This window comes from Pleurodeles waltl, chromosome 7 (assembly GCF_031143425.1).
Source record: "Pleurodeles waltl isolate 20211129_DDA chromosome 7, aPleWal1.hap1.20221129, whole genome shotgun sequence".
Lineage (NCBI taxonomy): Eukaryota > Metazoa > Chordata > Amphibia > Caudata > Salamandridae > Pleurodeles > Pleurodeles waltl.
The window spans coordinates 941,700,258-941,721,743 of record NC_090446.1 but is presented as its reverse complement, the minus strand read 5'-3'; the positions used below and the strand labels follow the sequence as shown (position 1 = coordinate 941,721,743).

Here is a 21,486-nt window from a genome sequence, read left to right as displayed (position 1 = left end):
TCTTCCCACCGCGGAGGTTAAGAGAAATTTATTGACTGAGGTCCTCCATCCAACATCTTCTTCTGCTGAGCCTCTTCTTCCATTCAATGAGGCTCTGCTGGACCCTACAAAGGATATTTGGATGAAGCCTGTATCCACCGTTGCAGTCAACAGAGCTGTGGCTTGGCGTTACAGGACGGCGCCTGGGGATCCAGTGTTTCTCTCCAGGCAACCAACTCCGGAGAGCCTTGTGGTCCAAGCTTCATGTTCCTCCAGATCCTCTCCTGGCTCGCTTCCTGGGGTTCCTGCTGATAGACAGTCGAAAAAGATGGACCATACTGCTAAAAAGACATTTTCATCGTGCAGTATGGCCCTGAAATCTTCTAACGCCACATGTATACTGGGACGTTACATACATGCCCTTATGGAAGAGGCAAAGGGACATCCTGATGTGTCACAGGAGATGCTGCAACTCTTTTCGGATGCAAGTGATCCAGTCTGGTTTGGATACTTCGGATTCGGTGGCTAGGGCTATGGGCACGACCATAGTCTCTAGAAGGCAGTCTTGGCTTAGATCATCTGGCTTCTCGACGGACGTGCAGGCTACGCTCCTTGATCTCCCGTTTGATGGGGAAAAGCTCTTCGGTTCTAAGGCTGACTCTGCCTTAGAACGCTTTAAAGAGAGCAGAGTGACAGCTAGATCCTTGGGACTCCAGTCGTCGGCCTCATCCGCCTTTAGAGGCTTTCGGAGATTTAAAGGATTTGGTCGTGGTTCCTTTCGAGGAAGACTGCAAGGACCACAACAAACTGCTTCTACCCTGCCTTACAGATCCTTCAGGGGCAGGGGCAGAGTCCGTACGAGAGGAGCCACCTTGCAGCACTCTGCCTCTTCCTCTTCCTCGGGAGGGGTGCAGCAAGGAAAGCAGCCGTAGTCCTACACCATTCCCTGTCCATTCGTCTCCAGTAGGGGGGAGACTTACCCTTTTTCTTCCAATGTGGGAGGTCATAACATCAGACTCCTGGGTCATCGACATTGTGAAGAAGGGGTACGCTCTTCCTTTTCGGGAATTTCCTCCCACCCTCCCTCCCCGCCCATCCTTCTGGTCGGAAGACCATCTTCTCCTGTTACAGCAGGAGGTATTATCCCTATTACAAAAAGGTGCAATAGAGTTGGTTCCCGAGCAAGAGAGGGGTCAGGGGTGCTATTCAAGATACTTTCTGATTCCCAAAAAGGATGGTCGGCTAAGACCGATTTTAGACTTGAGGATTTTGAATTGGTTCCTCAAACAGGAAAAGTTCAAAATGCTGACCCTCTCACGAGTTCTTTTGGCGTTGAACGAAGGAGACTGGATGGTGTCGGTCGATTTGCAGGACGCGTACTTTCATATTCTGATCCTCAAATCGCACAGGAAGTATCTCCGTTTTGTGGTGGGATCACAACATTATCAGTTTGCGGTCCTCCCGTTTGGTCTTACTTCAGCACCTCGAGTCTTCACGAAGGTGATGGCGGTGGTAGCGGCAGAGCTCAGAAGAAAGGGGATCGCTGTGTTTCCCTATCTGGACGATTGGTTGATCAAAGCCAATACTCCAGGGCTCGTGCGGTGCCATCTCCAGTCGACGACTCAATTGTTGTACGACCTGGGGTTTTCAGTCAATGTACCCAAATCTCACCTGGAGCCCTCTCAACGCCTCCTGTTCATACGGGCAGTATTGGACACGACATTGAATCGGGCCTTTCCTCCGCCACAGCGGGTTCAGGACATACAGGCTTTGGTTCCGATGTTTCGAAATGGAGCGGTGGTTCCAATCCTCAAAGTCCTTCGTCTGCTCGTTCTATTTGCTTCTTGCATACTGTTGGTCACTCATGCACGCTGGCACATGAGGGCTCTCCAGTGGTGCGTCCGCAGGCAGTGGTTTCAACACAAAGGGGATCTCGAAGACTCGATAAAGATCTCCAGAGACACTGCAATGGATCTTCAATGGTGGGCAGTGGTCGACAACCTGTCTCAAGGAAGGCCGTTCTCGCTACCTCCACCAGTGGCCTCAGTGGTAACGGATGCTTCCACTTTAGGGTGGGGAGCTCATCTGGGGGACCTGGAGATCAAAGGCCTTTGGTCTCCAGTAGAACAGAAATTATACATCAATCTGTTAGAATTGCGGGCAGTACGGATGGCTCTCAAGGCCTTCCTCCCTTCCATTCGCGGTCAGTCAGTCCAGGTTCTAACGGACAACACGACCGCGATGTGGTATATAAACAAAGAGGGAGGAGTGGGGTCGAATCTTCTCTGCAGAGAAGCTCTTCTACTCTGGTCCTGGCTTCAGGACCACAAGATCTGCTTGATTGCACATCATTTGTCCGGAGTCATGAATGTGCGTGCAGACATTCTCAGTCGACGCAGCTCGGTCGACCACGAGTGGCGTCTTCATCCAGATCTAGTTCTGTATATCTTCCAGATGTGGGGTTATCCACAAATAGATCTGTTTGCAACTCAAGAGAATGCGCAGTGCCCGCTGTTTTGCAGCCTCCAGTATCTGTTGTAAAGGAGCTTTGGGGGACGCGTTTCAGATGACCTGGAAGGGTCAGTTGCTTTACGCGTTTCCCCCCATACCCTTGATTCCTCGAGTTCTCAGGAAGATCCTCCAAGACCGGGCTCGAGTCATCTTAATAGCTCCGGATTGGCCGAGAAGGGTGTGGTATTCGGACCTACTCCAACTCTCTCAGTGCCCTCCGCTCTGTCTCCCTTGCAGGGTGGACCTCCTCTCGCAGTCGCAGGGGCAGATTCTACATCCCCACCTCCAGAGCCTGCATCTTCATGCCTGGAGATTGAACGGGGCAACCTGAGTTCTTTTTCTCTCCCACCGGATGTAGTGGATGTTATTTTATCGTCCAGGCGACACACCACTAAATCCATTTATGCCAGTAGATGGGGTAAATTTGTTATTTGGTGTGGAGGAAAACAGAAAGATCCGTTGAAAGCCCACCTTTCTGATGTTTTGTTATTTGCTCTTGATTTAGCAAAGAAATGCTGTTCAGTAGCTACAGTGAAAGGTTATTTGGCCGCTCTATCGGCTTTTCTTTGTCTCCCGGATCAGCCCTCTTTATTTAAATCTCCGATTGTAAATAGGTTTATTAAGGGCTTGCTTAATAAGTTTCCCCACACGCCCTTTCACGTGCCTCAGTGGGATTTAAATCTTGTTTTACCATTTCTGATGGGTTCACCGTTCGAGCCCCCGCATTCATGCCCATTAAGGTATTTGGTTCTTAAGACTGTATTCCTTATTGCTATAACCTCTGCTAGGAGGGTTGGGGAGCTTCATGCACTTTCCGTAAAACCCCCCTTTAACTTTTTTTTTCCTGATAAAGTGGTACTGAAAACTAGGGCGGCTTTCCTGTCAAAAGTTGTCACTCCTTTTCATATGGGACAGACTATTACCCTTCCCTCTTTCTACCCTCCTCCCCACCCCTCTAAAGAGGAAGAGAGACTCCATCGATTGGACCCTAGAAGGGCTCTCAGTTTTTATATTGAGAGGACAAAAGACTTTCGCCTAGAGGATCAGCTGTTCGTGCGGTATGTTGGTCAGCAGAAGGGCAGAACAGTCCATAAAAGAACAATCTCCAGGTGGGTCATTCTTTGTATAAAAGTTTGCTACTCACTGGCAAAGAAAGTTCCTCCTGAGGGTATCAGGGCTCACTCCACCAGGGCTAAGTCGGCCACTTCAGCCCGGGCAAGGGGAGTCCCGGTGGTGGACATTTGTAAGGCGGCAACTTAGGTGTCCCTCCACACTTTCGCTAAGCATTACTGCTTGTTTGTTGAGGTTCGGAGGTACGGCCATTTTGCGCAATCTGTTTTACAGGATTTATTGGTGTAATCAGACCGGCACCCACCTCCGAGTGCGGTAGTGCTTTGGGACTCTATTCATAAGGTGAGGAATCCACAGGTAGTTTGTATCCATCAGAAGAACAAGTTACCTACCTTCAGTAATGCTTTTTCTGGTGGATACAATAGCTACCTGTGGATTCCTCACAGTCCCACCCGCCTCCCCTTTGCCTGTCTGATTGCACTAGGATATTTGGTTGTATAGATATATGGGTATATTGATATTTTTTCCTGTATACATAAATGATGGTTTTTAATTATGTTCCATCTTGAGGGTTTTATGTATATATGTATTTATTGGATTTATTGTGGAAGTCGGTTCTCACCTGTTCGCCTCAATGGCACGTAAAAATGGGTGAAACTGACGTCAGCACGCTGGAAAGGACCTCTTATTGGCACGGTGACGTCACACGGAGTCGCGTGGAGCCGTACAATTGTGACGTCCTCGTCGACGTGGAGAGCTAGGAAGAGAACTTTCCGTCGGATGCTGCCGCAAGGATGAATTCATAAGGTGAAGAATCCACAGGTAGCTATTGCATCCACCAGAAAAAGCGTTACCGAAGGTAAGTAACTTGTTCATCTTGCGACCACTGTCTGTGCTGTGAGTATTAACACTGCTGAGACCACTGTATGTGCTGTGAGTACTAGCCCTGCCAAGGTTCTGTACATGCTGTGACCATTGGCCCTGATGGGGTGGCAATACGTTCTGTGAGCGCTAGCACTGTTTTAACCACTTTATGTGATGTAAGTGCTAACTACTGCGACATTTGTATGGCTGTATTAGCCCTGCTGAGACCGCTGGACGTGATGTGGGTCCTCATCTTTCTGAGACTACTCTACGAGGTGTGAGTACTAACCCTTCCGAGGCGGCTGTACGTGATGTGAGCGCTTTCCCTGATAGGGTGGCTGTACGTGCTGCGAGTACGAGCATTGCTGAGACTGCTATATTTGCTGTGAGTGCTAGCACTCCTGAGTTCATTGTACGTGACGTGAGTACTACCACTGCAAAGACCGTTTGAGGTGCTGTTACTGGTTGTAGTGGTGAGACTAGCCAAGCTGCATTGACTTCGGCTCTCCTAGGAGGCTGAGGGATTCTTGCGCTGTGCCCTTCACATATGGAAATGCCCGGTTTCCTCCCTTCTTTCTCCTGGCTGGGTGGTAAGAGAGTGACACGTCACTCAGGGGACTGTCTGGGTCAGAGAACAGGCCCTGACCTCGGGTCCCGGACAGATATTGTTAGCTCAGCCACTGGTTTCATAGCCAGGGGCCTTTTCTTTGTGTAATCGGATACTGCCCCGGGACACAGAGCAGGTCAATTAGTGCGACCGCTGAATGGGACGGGCATCAGCTGTAGCTGGGGGAAGGGAGTCAGCTAGGCATCCTTTTTTGACTGACAAATTAAACTGGGTGTGGTATTTAGATGTTTGTAACAATGCTTTGTAGTTCTAAATTAATAATTAAAGTGCGCTTGCAGCACTGGATTCTGCTCGGGGATCCCTGTGTTTGAACAATCTGCTCATCACACCTGCATCTCTCAAGTATCTAGGCTCCTAGCCGGAGTTTCATGCCCAAGGATGTCCAGGAAAAGCTAAATCTTGCTTCCAATCCTTTCCCTAGAGGTATCTACGTCCTGGATCGGTTCTGTACGTCGATCTTCGGTCTCAGCACCTTTAGCCAGCTCTATGATTTGGCAACGTCCCCTAAATGTATCCACAGCTTTTGTGATTTGCACCCAGTGACTGAACTTCCTGTATGTGTCAGCACCCTTGAGCAAATCTCGCCCCCCTCTGCACCTCCTTATAAAGAGCAGTATGCATCCTTTGTTACTCTTGTGTGCCCAGACGGGGCCTGTTAATTGCCACAGAGCAGAGGTCTTCAAACTCATCCTGCGGTCCTGCGGAGGTTCCTTCAGCAAAAAAATTTTGTCGCCCCTGCTCCAACGATACAATACTTTATGTTTTTCTTACAATTAATTTGTTAATTGTCAAGTGTTCTGCTTCCATCCATTGCGGCATCACCCCCTCTTCCCATATTTCCCTGTCCCGAGACCCTCTGTTGCATCCCGCAAAAGTCCTTTCCCGCATTTTGAAGATCACAATTTTGGAATTAAGCATGCGTGCTCACGTCAACACTTCAAGCTCCAGCCATTTATTAAAATGACATCAATACAATTTCATAGCTTAATTTAAACGCAAAAGCTCGTTGAGAAGGATTGAGAGCCAGTGAAAACATGACGCCATCTAGGGAACATCCAGAGTATGGTATTGAGAGAGTTCACATGAGGACTGCAATTTTCCATCAAACTACTTACTAAAGTACTAGAGTTCAATCAGAGGTTTAAGTCAAGGGAGAAAAAACAGTTTACTGTGATGATGTCCTGCAGAATACTCCCCTTTCTGCACGAATGGTGTAGGGTATTAGGTCAAAAGGTCGAATGACATACTTGGAAACAAAATGTTTGAGGCTTGGAAAGGGGAAAATGAAATAATGTATATAGAACGTTTATGTATAAATAGTTTCAATGAGGGTATATGTGATGGCTTGGGAGAGGGATAGGAGTTTGGAAATGTGTAAGGGGAAAGTTTAGAGAAATGATATAAGGTGTCTGCTACGGGTAGAGACTGAATACAAGTTACGGAAAGGGATGCAGTTATGAGTAGCCCCTGGACTATCACTACATTTTGAGGGACGAGCAAAAGTCAGTGTTCTAATTAGTGACAGGTAAGTGCAAGTGCTGAGGACAAAGGTAGAGCAAAGGTTAGAATAAATGTGCTTGCATGCATGGGGTAAGTAATGGGGTTAGCCTTTGTGTAGGGGTACGGCAAATACAAGCATGGGTGGGTGCCTAAACGAATGCTATACTTTTTACTTTTATACTATTTGCAAGTTGCATTGACTACCTTAAAGAACAAACTTCATGCTTGTCACTTTTGTGTTTAAACTTGTAGGATGTGTAACTGTGGAATACTGAGTGGATGCTGAGAAAATGTGATGATCCATGGAATGGTGGTCTCTCTGTGCTGGGAGTTGCATGGTAGTGAGTTAGGGCCAGGGAAGAGGATGAAATAGTTTGTCCTATTGTCCCTGAACAATTGTGGTATTATGTTATATTATGTCAGGTGTATTTGTAGAGTGCACTATCACTTCGAAGAGTATCCTGGTGCAGAACAAGTGTCTTACCCTAGCTGTGCTAGGCAAGAGATTTATTTGAAGAGCCACATCTTCAGCTTCGTGTGGAGCTTGAGAAGAGAAAAGGGGGCTCTAATGCATATTAAGAACTTGTTCCATGTTTTAGAAGCAATAGACGAGAAGGTCGTTTCCTGATCTATTTCTGCGTATGCGTGGCATGCGTGCAAGAAGGAGCCCGGTAGAGCAGAGGTGTCTGGGTGGTTGGTGGAAGGAGATTCAACAAATCAGGTACGCCTTAAATTTGTGTGTGAGCATGTTTGTATATTGAGAGCCAGTGGTGCCCTCTGAGGTATCTTGCGATGTGTGTTCAGTGTGGGAGTTCAAGAATGAGTCTGGCTGCTGAGTTCTGGATAGTTTGTAGTCTTCTGGTGAGTTGCTTGATGATTCCAGCATAGAGGGTGTTCCCATAGCCCATCTTGCTGGTGACAAGAGTATGAGTGACAGTTTTTCTGGCATTACTTGGGAGCCATTTGAAAATCTTCCTCAATATCTTCTGGCTGAAAAAGCAGGATGCAGTGACAGCGTTGACTTGTGCTGTCATGTCCCATTTGCTGTCACATTCTGAGGTTCCTGGGGTAGGTACTGAGGGTGGGCGTGGGTCTGAGGTTAGCCCCCTGCCAGGTGGAATCCCATAGTGAGGTGCTCTTGCTTAATATCACTACTTCTGTCTTGTCGGTGTTGAGTTGGAGACAGTAGGACTTTATCCAGTTAGTGACTTCACTCATGTATGTGGTGAATTTATTCCTACTGTGGAGGTCTTGTCCAAGAGGGAGAGTATAAGTTGCACGTTATTGGTGTAGGACAGGATGTTGATGTGTGTGTGTGGATGACATTGGCCACAAGGGATCATTTATGTATTGAAAAGGATAGGGCTGAGGGAGGAACCTCGGGCATTCAATAGAAGACTTTGTGGGTTTCCGAAGACAGCTTGTGTTCTGTCCATCAGGAAGGTGCAGATCCAGTGGCTCCTGAGTCGATGGTCTACATGGTAGTGGTGGTCCCATTCATAGTGATTGCAGGCCATGTGATCAGGGCCCATTCTTCAGGGCGATGGGAAGGTGAGTTGCGAGAGAGAAGGGGAGACGTTCTGTCTGATACTATACAGCATTGAAAGGGCATGGTCTTGAGTGCAGAATAACATGTTTTCTTCCATCTAACATCTGGGCATTTTGGTTTGACCAGCAATATGACTGCTTGCTGGGCTCGATGGAGTGCTTTGAAGCATGATGTCCTTGTGGGCACGTGTGTATTGCTTGTGGAAGAGAGAGAAGTGAGTTTTTCCTCATTATTTTTGAATGATCATAGCTACTGTTTGTCATCTGTTCTATGTGTAAACAGGGGATGATGCAGCAACCCCGCTCTCCATATACAACAAAATGTAACTGTGATGCGTGAGAGTCACCTTATCAGACGTGTGACCTATAAATCATTAGACAGTGATTGGCCTTATTCTGCCAATTTCCAAAATGAGCAGATGTCTGTACTAGTTAAACTTTTAGAGTGTGCATACTTTTTATCACTGGAACTAGTTACATGACAGTTTCACAAATTCAGCTGTTTCAAACTATATTGACTATGACGTGCAAAAGGCTTTAGAGAAGCAAACTGATGGCTAGGTAGTATAAAGAGGTATTCTTTGCTAGCTCCATGCCGAAGATTGGATATGTGTTAGTAGTTATTAGCCTATTTATTTGTTTATGTCGCTCATATAGATCTAAGATCCAACCAGATACATCCTTCAGAGCACGTTGAGAAACTACACATGTGAAAATAACAAAGTGGTATTTATCACTCACAATGAAAATTGTGAACATCATGCATCAAAGTATATTCACTGGATTGCGATACTGTCTCTCCAGAAGCCATACAAACTTTCCTGGTAACCCTTGAAGGCCATAAATCGGCGAAAAAAGGTCTAGTTCTATATGTAGGTGACCTTCATGGGACTTAGATGAGGTTCGATTTGAAGGTCCTTTGAGTGCAAATACCCTGACCTCTTTTCTTCTGTCTACATCAAGCAGATTTAATGGTGGCCATGGCTATTGTGGGACTGTACTCCTCTTTGGCAATAGCTGTGCTCTTAAGAGCGTTCTTTTCGAATGTCTCCTCTCTCCCTTACTACAGTTACCATCCTGTAGTAAAATAGGCCCTCAGTGGGCTTACTGAGAAAATTAGACTTAATTAGCTTTACTGAGAGGATCTGGGGTAACAAAGGGTGGAGGGCTCAAACTGTCTCTTGAAATAACACCTCTCCTGATGTGTCGACTGTTGAGCTATCCCTTAGGAATGCCAGCTGACCAGCAAAAACAAGAGGGTCGCAAGAAGGCGCATATGACAGAGGCCAGTTTTTTGGCACAGTGCAATGGCTGTTCAAATTAAATATGCATTTATAGTATTCTATTGCTATGCCATGAACCCGGGCTTAACATCATGGAAAAATGTCTAACGCTACATAGATACATAAAATACATCGGAATAAATAAATCAGATTTTTGAACAGTCAAATAAAATACTAGAGGGAATGCACAATCTGTAACAGCAAACGTAGAAGAAAGTACGTTGACTAAGTCGACTTGAAGTGAAGAAAACCGGCAGCATTGAAACAGGCCAGCAGAGAACAAGAAGAATACTGACAGCACAAAGAAGGAAGGCGAAGGGCTACGACACAATATAGAAATACCTCATGCTGGGCAGAAGATATGATGTAACATACATCTAAAAGTACAAGCAAGGCAAACATGACATGAAGAAAACGTCACACAAAATGATCAGAAGAAGATGCACTGCAGGCCTTCACTAGGAAGAAGAAACGAGATCAATGATAAAAATAATGCATAGAAAACCACTCGAATGCAGCAGCAAACGGGAAATAGGACAGGAGGCACCGGAACGCGAGAGAAATAAGCGAATAGATGTTCAGACTTGAAAGAACAAAACCATAAACATAAAAGAAGGAAATAAAAGCACAGACCTACAGTGCCTGGTGGCACTTGTGCCCAAATGCCCAATAACTAGCCTCACTATGCACAGAAATATACACACACAGTTCAGAAGCATCTGAGAAACAACCCCCTCTTTAATGAAGATCACGGTGAAGATAAAAAGACGTGTACTAAATAAGACAACCCTACTGCCTACGTCCCTATAGGGAAACCATGGTTTACACTAGGAAAAAAAAACACATCACGCAGCACAGCAGCCACTAAATTGTACAGGGTAAGAACCTGACCTCGAAAGTAGTAAGTAAATGGCACACAGAAAAGGTTCATACCTACTATTTTTTTATGTCCTCAAAATGTAGATTGTTTAGCAGCCACTCGGAGACTACAGATTCAAAGTGACGTGATCTTATTTAAGAAAACTAAAACTTAAATTGACCATCACTAACATGAAAGAAAGTGTTCATCAAGAGTCTATAAACTCGCAATTAACAGGTTCAGCAGGAGGAAGGCAACATTCTTAGGTGACCGGGTACCTTACTGCGGAAGAACAGTACCTGGAGATGATGCTGAACATAGTAAAGAAGCAATAAGTGTTACCAGGAAAAGTAATTAAAAAAGAAACATATATCTGAATGCTGATTAAGCTTTTAAAAAGAAGACAATCACAGCACCACCCTGTTAGTTACTTAAAAATGTGCTCAGGCAACTATAAAAGCAGTATATATTTCTAATAACCATAAGCAGGACATTTGGATGTAAAGTATTTTGGTGACAATCCCTGAAATCAAAGAAACCTCAAACCAAGTACTCAAAACTGTAATTAGCTTACACCACACCTAGTATTGAGCACAGTGCCAGTGCCAATTAATAACAAAAAAGTTACTCATTGCGAGACGTCCATAAGTAAAGGTGCTTTGGAGGGGTACAAATGTTGGGCAAGGACTGAAAGCAATCACGCATATAAGGCAGACTTAAGATACTGCTAGTTTGTCCTATTTTCCTGATAATCCTGGCCCCCTGATAAACTTCCGTAAAAACAATGTTGTCCAGAAAATTTCATTTTTGATTTGTGTTTTCGGATCATTATAGAAGTAATTTAATTTAGGTAGACATTGTTGATCCAGGCCGAATTTTTCTGGATGACATTTTTAAAAATGGCGGATGAGTTGCAGTGATGATGCAATATTTCAGGAACCATGAGACCTATATACTTCATTTTGGCGTCAAAACATAGGTTTTGGGGGTCAAGTAGTCTTTCAGAGGCAGAAAATAACTCCTTAGAGCACCATTTTCCAATATGACAGCTATAATAGAAGAAGAGACACATATAGAAATGAAACAAACATTAATGTTTTGTAATCCTTTTATGTATACATCAAACAATGTTTATGATCTGAATATGAAAACTGTTTATCACTTCTATTCTAGACACATTTTCATAATTCACTTTATTTATTTGTTTCAGCAATCACTTGTAGTACATTTGCAGAATGTAGAACATTTGAGAAGAGCATATCGACAGGGAAATCATTTTGTAGCACAGGTTTTGCAAGCACATGTACGTGTACGTTTTGTGGGAAGAGGCTTTAGAAGTTTTGTAGGTTTTAGCACCCCATCAATATCTTCCCAACCAAATTCACACAGATCTTTCTCTACATATTTATGATCCAAAACATTACACTTCTAATCAAGTAGAACACTCTTTTAGTGTGTCCACGCACATAGTATGACATCAGTGGATAGTCACTTAGTGGGACTGATCTCTTGAACTCACTGTACTGAAGATCGTCAAATGTGTGACAGTCAGAACTCATTTTCCACACATGCACAAGGTATTTTTCTATGTCCTTAAAGTCACATTCTTCTTCTATTTCAGCAAATCTGTTTAGAAATTTCACAGGTTCAGCAGTTAAGGCTCCAAGGTTTGTTCCAATTTTGCTCATAGTGTCATCACCCGTAAGAATATGTGCCTTGATGAGAACAACATGCATCTCTAGCTAAAGTTTCTTGTACAGAATAAGAAGTGGGATGAAGTGTCTTTTCTCGCCTGTTCCAAAATGTATCCATAAATTCGACAATCATTGACCGATGAACATTGCAACAAATCTAAGTAGCACAAAAATTACATCTGTGTCATTTGACAGTACAGTGACACAATTGGAACCATTTCGAACAGCCTACTCAACATCTGGCACAACCCGAAGATCAGCTTCCTCCAATTTTCTGTCAAGTTCTTGAACAATATGGCCCCTACCTTTTGAATATATCTCTGCAGGCACCAACTCTTCATTAACAATCATTCCACTTGCAATTATTGGAAATTCAGTGTTCACTAAACCATCACCACTGTTTTGGTGAGTTAACATCTCCAAATTGATCTTGTCTGATGTTGATGAGCTGAATTTATCAAGTTGCACAGATGCAGGCAAGGTCAATTGTTCCACTTGTAGACATTTATCTGCTTCTCTCACATTCTTTGACAGATAGTTCAAGATAACTGTCAAAGACAATGTGCAGTTCTTGCAAATTGCACGCTGACTTTGATATCTGTAGAACAGTCTGAATCACCCCTCCAAAGTTTTGCATGGATGAATTCTTGACCATTCACAATTGTGACATATAGTCCACAACAACAAATCTTTTCAATGAGGACACCTTTTTAAATTGAAATTCTTCAGGTGAACATTTTTTTCAAGATCTTGTAAAAGTTTGTTCTTCACTGGTTTAGTTGCAGAATCTCCATCAAATAATGCATTTGTTGGAAGAATATCATGCGATAGAAGGTCCTTGATAAATTTACCCCTTTCATTTGCTACATCCATCTCTCTATGTGCTTGCGAAAGTGGTATTTTTCGTAACCTGTGTTGTAGTGGCTGGTTGGACGAAACTGTTTTTATGGCAATTAAAGCGTAGAGGTTTAGCTTTAGTGATTATGTCGAACAGCTTTTTCTCTTTCAATACGAATCTCTCCTGCTTCAGTTCTGCATATAGTTTCAATCCATGTTCCAGGACATGTAGTAGACATGTCTTTGTATCGTTATCCACATATTGTTTGGTCACAAAGTTGTGTTGTTGCACAGGATCAGTCATTTCAAAGAGGTTTCCTTGCTGCTGCATGAAATGAAGAAGGCTGTCAACATGTTTATTAAAATATTCCCCTCTCTTTCCCACAAGTTTGTGGTGAGGAACCGTTTCACGATGGTATATTAAGTTTGAATTTGTCATCTCTCTGAAAACATTGTAAATAGAAAGGACTTTATGGTAAACTAGGTGCCGTCGAGCAACGTATTCACTTTTACGTATCTGGCTAACAATTCCCTTGAAGCTTTTCTGTGATCTCAAGATCATCTGTTCCAGTTTCATATTTGGAGGCACAGCTTTGAACCTTCCCTCTCTGTCTTTCGCCACAAAATGTCTTTAGATTAATTTTTTGTAGAGGTATGTTTTTTCCACCACTAGCTTCTTCACTCTTCAAATACCAGGACCCATATCTCAGGTAGTTTATGCAATCAAATTTGTGAAACACAGTAATCAGTGACTCTACAGTCTTCAAGTGTGGCTCCCAATCACCCTCTCAATCAGCATGTACCAAGTTTCTCACTATAGCTATCACGTGTAAAACATATCCCTAGAACTTGCAAAGTTCAGATTTTTCATCCCATTCTTTGACAAACTCTACAAACTTGGTTTTCGGGTTTTCTGATTTTGAATTGATTGTATTGCGTTGCTCACTTTTTAGATAAAATATGCAAAACCTAATTTGTCATTCTTGTTCCAGAAAGCATTCCAACTCATTGTTTCTATAGCCTCAGTTATGATGAGCATACCTTGTAACGAACATAATGAGTTCTGCTCAGTACTGACTGGACAGTTTTGCTTTCAAAGATTTCAGCATCAATAAGTACATCATCTATGCCACATCCACTGAGATAACTTCCTGCACTCCACAACACAACTTTTGCCATGTGGAAAATGCCAATCATTGGATAAAGATCATCAGATTCTACTGGATTGCTCTTAAAAATGTCAGCTACAATACGGAAAACACAAAATAAAGGACCAATACAATGGCTAAAACACATCATTATAGAGCTACCATTTTGGAAAATGGAGGAAGGGTTGCTCTGAGGAGTTATTTTCTGTCTCTGTAAGACTACTTGACCCCCAAAACCTAGGTTTTGACACCAAAATTAAGTATATAGGTCTCGTGGTTCCTGAAATATTACACCATCACTACAACACAGCTGCCATTTTTAAAAATGTGATCTAGAAACAATTGGCCCATATTAGCAATGTCTACCCAAGCTAAATTACTTCTCTAATGATATAAAAACACAAATAATAAAATGAAAATCTCTGGACAACAATTTTTTTACAGAGGTATATCAAGGGGCCAGGACTATGACCACTGGGGATGAACCTACCTACCAGTCCTCAAGAGCCCTGCTCTACACACAAGAGATGTTCCAGGCCTACTGTCCATTGTGCCCTCAGTCATCTTAAACTTTATGTCATACCATTATTTGATTGAAGATAAGTTACTACAAAATTGGCTGTACATTTCTTTAAAATGCACCCATATTTGTCATTAGTTCCAAAGCACAGTCTAGCATGTTGTTGTTTGCGTATTCAGGATTTTCTTTCCACCCTCTTATCTCTTAGATCCCAAGGAGACCATGACATAACATTTTTAATGTAAGATAATTAGATCTACTACAACACTCCTGGCTCCTCAGTCCAGTTCTTTTTGTACCAAAGGTATTATGGTATGAGCTATCAAATGGTCATCACATAAAAAGTAGAACATTTGGCACATGATAGTTACTGTTGGTAATTTTGAGTTACTCGGATAATCAAAGATGCCTGAGCATAATTTTACATCTCAAAATATATTTATTTCCCTCATCAAGTTTTGGCTTTAATGCCTTTTTCTTATATAATTGTGAGAATCATTGCACACTGACTGCTGTTTGGCTCTTGTGTTTTGCTGTCCATTATTCATTGCAAGGATGTCAGATGGAGGTTTGGGACCAGTACTCTAGAACGCACTACCCTTAGACATTGTACTTAATGAGTCCCAGCTAGGAGCTAGGATTTAGTTTGGCACATTCATTATTAAGAGATCATTTAAACCTTATACCTTAAACATATCTGCATGGGTCTTGTTGTCAATTTCACTTCCGTTCAGAAACCATATTCCATGCAGGCAGATATCATAATAACCAATTTTGTTTATGGTAGGGTTAGAAAATTATGTTTAGCCAAGCTTTAATGTTTTCAAAATGTGAGAGGCAAGTTCTAAACTAGGAGTAAGACAATATTCTGTCACATTCCCTCAGATGTCTTTATTAGTTGTTGTTTCCTAATAGCACACATGTGAGTCTTCCTTTTTGCCATAGCAATGTCATCAGTTTTCCCCAAATCAGAGTCTTCGCTTAGCATTTGAAAACTCCGAATTACACAATGTATTTGTTCTTTTATACCCAGTTTTGGAAACAACAGCCTGGGTCATTAACAGCTGACTCTTGACAGCTAGAGCATGACCAAAGTCAGTGGAACAGTACCTCTCAAGCTTTACTCTCTATACATGCCATGCTGTGCCTAACCGGAAGAGCGGCCGCTGGGCAGATGAAGCATGGCCTCCGTTTACAGCTGGGCGTACGAGCAGCAGTAGAGACAGGAGTCATTCAAGCTGCATGTGACAGGTGAGGGCGGAGGCGAGAATGAGGCTGCTGAAGTACAAGAGGGGTCACATGCTTTAGAAGAGGGGCTGGCAATGGGTCAGAGAGGATAGCAAGGAACAGAAAAGAAAGGCTACAGTGAGTCCAACCGGTCCTTAAAAACAGACATGAAACAGTACGAGGCAGTGCCCTCCACTTCTCCTTCTAGAGTGAGCGATGGGATTACCAGGGAAAGCCGCAGAGATGTGTTTATTCCACTTACAAGTGAATATAATAATTGTCTGTTAATTGCAGCCCTGGCGCTCACCTCATGTTCAGTGGCAGGAGCAGCCATCAAACAGCACCCGCCTAATCCACCCATTATAGTGACTAATTAACTTAGCTGCAGAGTTGATTTCTTCCTCCATTATCAGCCCCTGTCAGCCCCAAGCACATGGTCGCACAGGAAGACCTCGGCCCTGTGATTGATCACCGATAGATTGACATGCAGATTAATTTAATTAGATTCACCTCACTTGAGCAATGAAAGCAAGCAGCAGAGGCGCTCATAGATCTGCTCCAGTAGCAATGACAGCAGAGAGCTTGTTGGCAGCATTCCCTCACTCCTTAGAGCTCTTTAGGAATTGTACTCTGCTGTAAGAGGCTTCTTCACTTTACTACGCCATGATAGCCTGCTGCCAAGGACTGCGTAGGATGTTAAAGACCCTGAACCGAAGTTTAGGCTCGAACGGAGGCAAGGGCCTATAACGATTGAGAAGGCACTGTCGCATCCTGCAAAATGTGACTGCTCTGTACCTGGGTGGAACTCTGCATTAGAAGATCCATTTGGAGGTTGTGTCCCAATGCTTCCTTTTTACACCAGTTTTCTCCCTGGATGCATTCATTTAATAAAGCTCCACCTGTACTGTCACCTGCTTTTCGGGTTTGTCTCATAGGCGAAGAGGATGGGATCCGAATCCGCACATGCAACCCGGCATAGCCCAAGGTCAAAGGCAATATGTCTAATAGACGATTTCACCTTTTGTGGGTACAATATTCTAAATTAAAAAGGGAGGAAAAAAAAAATAAACACTGGAATGCAGATGCAGAAGCCCTGTATTGGCCATTGTTGTCCCCTAGATACTCCATTATCTTCAATAGAGCTCCCAAATTTCGAATGTTCTAAATGGAACTATCAAAGGTATGTTCTGTTGCCCACCCACCAGAGGACAATTACCTTTTTCCAGAGAATCTGAACCATGGATCAGAGAAAGGACGGCACTGAGACACAGCATGAGAGTACCTTCCCAAGAAGCACAGGGAACTCGTGAGTCAAACTACTACCAAGTCAAAGCATAGGATCTGCTCCATGGCCATAAAACAAAATCCCCCATGAGTAGGGACAAGTACATTTGCACATTGGGGACCCTGATTAGAGTGAGAGCTAGGAACTAGGAATCTCACCACAGATATCAATTTGGATTAATCAGCGTTGCAGATGCTACCCCTAGCATGCTTTTCTGGTACCCCTGGCACTGCCCTTACCATAGACGCTGCGGCAAAACAGAAAGTAATATGTCTCTGAGAACCCAATTTATTTTCTGTAGATTCCACTCCTTACCCTTATCCCTACCCCAACACCTCACATCAAATAGAAGGCTTTTGAAGGGCTACGGTTAGGGCAAGGAGTCAACACTTTGATGTCATCATGGGTCAAAAGGGATGCAATGTCACTTCCTCTACCTCAGACCTTTTGCTGACAGAACCGTAGAAAGAAGGCGAGTAGACAGACAGTTCGCTTAAGTTTGCGTTCAGCTGTTCGTAGACTGTAAAAAAGGTACTGAGTGACTGACGACAGAACAGGAAAAAGTGAAAGGGAACAGACAAACATACAAGCTTATAACAATAGACACTACTGGAAATTTACTGTGCCGGGCACTGGAATCAAAAGCAACTTACTGCCAAAGTAATGCAAATTAAATCACTTTCTTCTAGTTGATTATGTATCAGACATTATTCCACATAGCTCACTCAGGGCCAGATGTATCAAGCCTTTTTGCATTCGCAAACGGTGCGAATGCCTGTTTACAAATGCAAAAAGGCCTTTAAGAATGTATGAAAGGCATTCTGAACGCAATTTAAAGGAATCGCTAAAATAGCAATTCCTTAAAATTGCGAGCCCGTTTAGAGAATCGCAATTTGCGATTCTCTAAATAAGAAATCGCAATTAAGGAATCCTTATTTGCGATTTCTTAAGCACATGTATGAAGCAATTCCTTAATGCGAATTGGGCATGTGCAAATTTTAAAAATGCATTAAAAATGCATTTTTTATATTGACATTTAACGCACACATGCCCTTTTGGCATGTGTGCACCTTACATGTCTTCCAAAATTGTTTTGGGGTGCACCCTGGAGTTTGCATTTCCCAAATTGCGAATTCCATTTAGGAATTCTCAATTTGGGAAATGCAAAAAATTCGCAAATATGGGCCGACAGGCCCATAGGTGCGAATGGGGGCTGTATCGCAATTTGTGATTCGGTAATAGCATTTGCGATTTTTAAGAAATCACTATTACCGAATCGCAAAAGGCTTTTTTGATACATCTGGCCCTCAGAGAGGGACTGGTGGTGCTCTAACTTTATAACAATGCAAAACCAAGTACAATAGTAAGTCAAGGACAAAAACGTATATGGATATCTGGATTAAACTCTAGACTCAAAGAAAGAGAGTGCTGCCATGCATCAGTGATAATTCCAGCATTTTGAATACTGTACTGTAGACAACACATGAAGAGTTTATATTATGTGAAGTTATGTCCAAAAAAGTGGTTCCATATCATGTGACAACCTTATCCAGTGGTTATCTATGCAATGAACAGCATTTTTCAGGCTGACTGTAACATGTAGATTATGAGGGACTCCAGTTAGGGAAGGAAGGTCCTAGGATAGCCATCAAAAACTATAAGTCTGCTCCTCCTACGTCTTGCTTCCAGTGTGGCATTAAAGTGTGGGGAATTGCCGTCTACTAGATGGCAGAGCTACCTCTGGTTCAACCTTCAGAAAATTCCTTGTGGTAGAGAGGTCAGCAGTGGCATCGGAGGTGCCACAATATCTCCTGCAATCTGCAGTGACATAACTAAACTTGAGCTCCCTGCAAAGTGCATGGAGGGGGTGCCCTCCGGACTTATCCAGAACTCTCTGGCCTGGGTATGGTGCTAAGGGGGCCACCTGGAGCTTGCCTTCCCACACCGCGGGGTCTGCGGGGGTCTTTGTTACTCCACTGGCCATCTGCACTCACTTTGTTGTACGCTGTCTTCCTCCTTCCCATCACCTGGAGGACGTCTGTTGGAATCAGCTTTGCAGGTGAGGCACTGACTTCCTGGTGCAGCAAATGTGATTTATGATATCTCCTGCTACTTTCTCTGGGCTCTGACACTCTACAGCTGCCATCACTGATTCTTTAGTGCTTTTCCTTCTCTCCTGTACTCCAGCTGTATGCCAGGCAACTGTTTTGGAGTTGAGAGTGAGATGGCGACCATGAGTGTATTTCCAGGAAGCTGACTTGTAAGCCATTATTGAAGAGGAACACACTGACTATTTTGGCAAATCATGCATGTTTATACTTGTGTTTCCCACAGGTCGTGGTTTCCACAACAGTGAGTGTTGATGGCCATGTGCTCTCTGTATCTGACAACATGTTCGTGCACAACAACTCGAAGCATGGACGACGGGCACGCAGGCTGGACCCATCGGAAGGAACTCCCTCCTATCTCGAACATGGTAGGCAACCCCTCTGGCTCTTTTACTTAGTGCTTAATTTGTAAATTAATGAGTGCCGGTGCCCAAAACTCTCCTCAGAACTTTGTCACTGTGCCGAAAAGCAAAGCTGTGTAGTCTTCAATTCACCTCAGTCCTCCCTAACCTACTACTGGTCACCACCTTCTGTTTTATCTAACGCTTGAAGATTCCTACTTACTCCTTTAGCGTTCTCTTCTTCAACCAATCCGCTTTGTATGTTTTTCCCTCTGTAAATGTCTGATGTCAAATAATAAGTGCAGTGGCTCCCACTGGCAACCACTTAAAATTAAGCACTGCTTCTATTGTGTCATTGCAGCATTATTTCAATCACTTACCTTTACAACAATTTCAATTCATATTATTCAATTTTACAAACAAAAAGGATTTCTGAGCAATCTCTAACCTGTACTGCCATTTTCAGTTGCAAAATTACATTAAGAGTTTGTGGGTAATGAAATTTCTGATGGATACAACTACCTGTGAATTCTTCACCTTATGAATTCTCCCAATGCACCAGCATTCAATGGAAACTTTCTTCCCAGCTCTTCACGTCGACGAGGATGTCACAATTGCACGGCTCTGCATGTGACTCCGTCTGACGTCATCGTGGCAATAAGAGGTCCTTGCCGGCGTGCTGACGACAGTTCCCTTTTTTCTGTGCCTTCGACACTAACGGTTTTCTCCTAGCTCTCGAACAGCTACTGTTTCGAAGGTGTCTTATTGTACTTGTTACAATGTCTCTGCCTAAGAAATCAGGTTTTAAGCCTTGTCATGAGTGAGGGAGTCGTATGTCAGTCACGGACCCTCATGAAGACTGTTTATGGTGCCTTACTTCGGACCACTACGTGGAAGGGTGCATTTCTTGCCAGAGGATGAATCCAAAGGCGTTAAAAGAAACAGAAGCTAAGCTTCTCTTAGCAAAAGCGAAGAAAGGACACAAGAGTCACCGGAGGTCCAAGACAAGGGACTCTTCATCTCATAAGTTGTCGAGGTCACACAAGAAGTGGTTCCGGCACGATTCTCGACGCCGTTCTTCTAGAGATCGGTCTCGATCTCAGACTCCCTCTAGACTACGTTGTACAGTGTGGGAGGTCAGTCCTACTGTTACTCCCAAACCTCAGAGTCCTCAGGCTTCTCCGGCGCCATCACTCATCCAGGTGGTCGAGTCCCCGGCGAGTCCTCCGACTCAATTTTCACCTGTGTTGGTTAAGGAGTCGGTGGCACAGGTTTCGGATCTGAACCAAGCGCCGCAAGTAAAACAGAGGTATCTTGCCTTCCCGACTCCGAGAGCAGATCCAGTGGCTTTTCTTAATGCTATGTTCAGCATTTGTAATAAAGCTATGGCCCCTACTGGTGCATCAGCTGGTCCCACAGGTCTATTAGTGTTCTTGTTGGGCTCGCCGGCTCCATACAAGTTGGCTCAGTTTGTGTCTTTCTATCAGGCTGAGGGTGCTGGTTTGGCACCAATGACGTCGCCTCATATGATACCGACGGCGCCAATCTGGCCCTGGATGGGTCCTGGTCAGGACAAAGGCCCTCATTACGACCCTGGCGGTTTGTAACCGCCAGGGCCGCGGCACGCGGGAGCACCGCCGACAGGCCGGTGGTGCCCCGCGGGGCATTCTGACCGCGGTGGCTTAGCCGCGGTCAGAGAAGGGAAACCGGCAGTCTCCCGCCGGTTTCCCGATGCCCCCAAGGAATTACGAGCCGGCATCCTCGTGGGAAGGGAGTTTTTCCCTGGGCTGGCGGGCGGTCTTTTGGAGACCGCCCGCCAGCCCAGGGAAAAACTCATAATACCCTCCGCGGTCTTCTGACCGCGGAGCGGTATTATGGAGGGCGGCATCCTGGCGGGCGGCCTCCGCCGCCCGCCAGGGTCGTAATGAGGGCCAAAGTGTATCTCCTTCTTCTCCTTTGCCACGTCCATCTGTCTTGAAGCCGGCGTCGTCGACGTCGGCTAACTCTCTGCCGATGCCGAGGTTGGAGGTCAGGCTGAGGTCAAGGAGGAGAGCATTGAGGCTCTTGGGAGAGCAAGAATTCC

At 44.2% G+C, this 21,486-nt stretch overlaps 1 protein-coding gene across 3 annotated transcripts in view; it reads left to right on the top strand.

The window, feature by feature from the left end:
• EBF1 (EBF transcription factor 1) overlaps positions 1-21,486 on the top strand; it is a 773,266-nt gene that overhangs the window by 483,952 nt on the left and 267,828 nt on the right. For all 3 annotated transcript variants that reach the window (XM_069199654.1, XM_069199655.1, XM_069199653.1), the window contains exon 8: positions 19,289-19,430. In XM_069199654.1, the coding sequence (XP_069055755.1) occupies positions 19,289-19,430 (142 nt within the window). The remainder of the gene's footprint in view (positions 1-19,288; positions 19,431-21,486) is intronic.